Source organism: Otolemur garnettii, unplaced genomic scaffold, assembly GCF_000181295.1.
Source record: "Otolemur garnettii isolate 467f Iridium unplaced genomic scaffold, OtoGar3 scaffold00224, whole genome shotgun sequence".
NCBI lineage: Eukaryota > Metazoa > Chordata > Mammalia > Primates > Galagidae > Otolemur > Otolemur garnettii.
Genome location: NW_003852619.1, coordinates 340,606 through 344,150, shown reverse-complemented (window position 1 = coordinate 344,150; position 3,545 = coordinate 340,606). Strand labels below are relative to the sequence as shown.

Here is a 3,545-nt window from a genome sequence, read left to right as displayed (position 1 = left end):
GTTGAGCTATAGGCGCCGAGCCTATAAGTACAATCTTTAAGCTTATAATCTACAAGTGGAAAAGGCAGTCCTGTTCAGTTCAATTATTTTTTTATTTCAGATTAACATGAGGGCACAAATGATTAGGTTATATTGTTTCCATTTGTTAGGTAAAGTTCAAGTTGTAGCTGAGCTCTATAGCTAGGGGGTTGTGCTATATACCCTTCCATTGTGCCCATCTGTTTAGTTCAATTATTAAACACATAAAGGATTACCACGGTGAATAAAGCTTTAAAAGTTCAAGGGACTAGTAGGCTGGCACATATATTGTATCAGAAAGTAACTTATCTTGAATTTAGGACATCAATGTAGAGATCTTGACTGGGAATAAGGTGATCCCAAAATAATACCAGGGCATAAGAAGATCTAGGGGCAGGGGACTTATTAAGTCCAATTTATATAAACTAATAGCTGTATCTATTGGTTTTAAAGGCTTTAGGTCATGACTTTTGAGAATATAGAAAGCCACAAATTATGCCACCTGCAAATGTGAACAACTTTTCATTAAAAATGAAACAAACTAATCTTCCACTGAATATATATCAAACTACAAACAGGACTATTGTTTAAAGGTACATGTTCATAAATAATAAATTAGAAATAAGCAAAATTTCATTGAAGAGCTGGTCTTCTTAAATATGTAAATTTGATGAAAACTATTAATAATATTAAATTTAATATACTACAAAACCACCACAAACCTTTGTAGAGCTGCTTTCAGTTATTTTAGCAAGTTGCCAAAGGATTACATAGTGAGTACACTGCAGTGCATGAATAACAATCTGTAAAAAGAATCAAAAGAATATAAACAGTTAAAATTAAAAACTCACAAAACTTCATTTTTCAAAGTAAAAAATGCAACTTGTAAATAAATAAAAACCTGCTCTGGCATGTCTCCATTTTCAATTCCAGTTTTCAAAAGTTTGTAATTACAAGCAAACAAATCCCACTTTGAAAGATCATGAGCACTGTAAAAAAGAGAATTAAGTTATATTAAAAAGGAGAGCCTACATGACAACTGTTTTGGACTTGAGTCTTAGGGTAAATACATTAAATTTGTTAACATACTCCCACAAAAAAAATACATGTATGTTAGAATTTGTAACCATTTCAAGCCATAAAACATGAAAGCTGATTCTGATTTTTCTATACTTTAAAGAAATCAAAACCTTAAGATTCAACTTACTTATGAAAAGCAGTAATCCTCTTCAACGTTGACAATACCTGATAAGCATCATCTTCATCAGGTTCTTCACCCTATAAATATTAATTGTAGATTAGGAACAAAGAAAGTGAAAAATTCCAATATATCAAAATAGTGATACCACTTTGAAAAATAAAGAATATACACCAGCAATCCCAGCACTTTGGGACATCAAGGAGAGAGGATCACTTGAGGTTGAGATTTTAAGACCAGCCTAAGAAACATAGCAAGACCTTGTGCCTCTACAAAAACTTTAAAAATTAGCTGGACATAAAAGCATGTGCCTATAGTCCCAACTACTCAGGAGGCTGGGTCAGGAGGATGATGATTACAGAACTGCACTAAACCCTATCTCTTTAAAAACAAAAAGGAATACTATAATAAAAACGACAAATTAGCTCTCTCATTCAACACCTAGATCTGGTCAAATTTATGGCAATATAGCTGGAATAATGTGTCAACCCAAGGTTGTTGTCACAGGAAAGTTATTATCCAGAAAGAAAAATGGAATAACATTCTTCTCCCCTTTCTTTTAAAGTAACCTTGATACAAAACTCTAAAGATTATCAACTATTTCACAGTAATTAATGCATAAGCATAGTATGTAAACACACAGCAGATGACAAGCAAGAGATCATAAAGACAATACTTAAAGCACAAAACCTTTGTCAAACCTAACCAATCTTCAGAAACAAATATTAGAACAATAATAAGCATATGGGGGGAAAGTTCTGAATTCTGAAACGACCAGATATGCTACTCCTTTGTGAACTAACACATACCAACATATGTTAATATACTTCCCAATCATAGGGCTTTAATAAAAACATTAGAAAATCTTAATGCATGAAACATAAAATTGTTTAAATACTACTGAAGCTACCATTGAACACTAGGCCTCTCAAAAGAAAAGCACACTTTATTCTTCTACAAAGTAATGTTTAATTTTACTTTTTTTTTTTTTTGAGACAGAGTCTCACACTATTGCCTCCATTAGAGTACTATGATGTTATCACTCACAGCAACCTCAGACTCCCAAGTACCTGGGACCACAGGCGCCTGCCATACTGCTCAGCTATTTTCAGAGACAGGGGTCTCACTCTTGCTCTGGCTGGTCTCAAACTCCTGAGCTCAGACAATCCACCCACCTAGGCCTCCCAGAGTGCTGGGATTACAGCTGAGCCACTGTGCTCAGCCTTAATGCTTTATTTTAAATTAACTTATCTTAGTCACAATAATCATATTCAGCTCAGGCAAGAGTAGAAGCATTAAAATTTTTAACAAAGAATGTGATCATTGTATGTGTACATCAACGTACTTATACAAGCCTCCAATGAGAAAAACTTAATAAGCCTGGGATTAACATTATATTCCCCAAAACATTAAATGAGTAATTGATAAAATAAGAAATTTGAGCCAGGCGCGGTGGCTCATACCTGTAATCCCATCACTTGAGAGGCTGAGGTGGGTGGACTGCCTGAGCTCATGGGTTAGAGACTAGCCTGAGCCAGAGAGAGAAAGACTTCATCTCTAGAAATAGCCGGGTGTGGCTTGGTGCCCATAGCTCAGTGGTTAGGGCGCTGGCCACAAACACCGAGGCTGGCAGGTTCAAACCTGGGCCGAGCCAGTTAAACAACAATGACAACCACAACAACAAAAAAATAGCCAAGTGTTGTGGCGGGGGCCTGTATTCCCAGTTACTTGGGAGGCAGAGGAAAGAGAAAGGCCAGGCCCATTGGCTCATGCCTATAATTCTAGCACTCTAGGAGTCCAAGGCAGGGGGACTGATTGCTTGATGCCAGGAGTTCCAAGACAAGCCTGAGCAAAACTGAGACCCAGTCTCTACGAAACAGAAAAAGTTAGCTGGCACAGTGATGAGCACCTGTAAGTCACAGCTTCTCGGGGCCTGAGGCAGGAGAATAACTTGAGGCCACGAGTTTTAGACTGCAGTCAGCTATTAAGATATCATTGCACTGTATCCCCAGCAACAAAGCAAAGCATTAGCTATCCACCTCCTGAAAACATGATTTAGTAAAAGCTAAAGGCATTAATTTGACAATCATGATTGTGATTCAAATAAATTTTCTGTAAATATGTATTTCCAGAATAAATAACAATCACAATAAAAATACAAGGACATTCAAGTGTCATGCACTAAGCCTCTGTGGAAATACAATAGAACACAGGAACCTCCAAAAGTGACAGTGGCTATAATAGTAATTTATTAAGGTTTTTTATAATAACAAAGACTCTAACAGCCTTTCCTCAGCAACACTGTTAAAACTAAAAGGAAAAAAAAAAA

The 3,545-nt window shown here is 36.1% G+C and overlaps 1 protein-coding gene across 5 annotated transcripts in view; it reads right to left on the bottom strand.

Moving 5' to 3' along the window:
• STAG2 (stromal antigen 2) overlaps positions 1 to 3,545 on the bottom strand; it is a 171,303-nt gene that overhangs the window by 38,042 nt on the left and 129,716 nt on the right. For all 5 annotated transcript variants that reach the window (XM_023508121.1, XM_003801894.2, XM_023508120.1 and 2 more), the window contains 3 exons: positions 1,226 to 1,296; positions 920 to 1,007; positions 741 to 821 (listed from right to left, as the gene is read on the bottom strand). In XM_023508121.1, the coding sequence (XP_023363889.1) occupies positions 741 to 821; positions 920 to 1,007; positions 1,226 to 1,296 (240 nt within the window). The remainder of the gene's footprint in view (positions 1 to 740; positions 822 to 919; positions 1,008 to 1,225; positions 1,297 to 3,545) is intronic.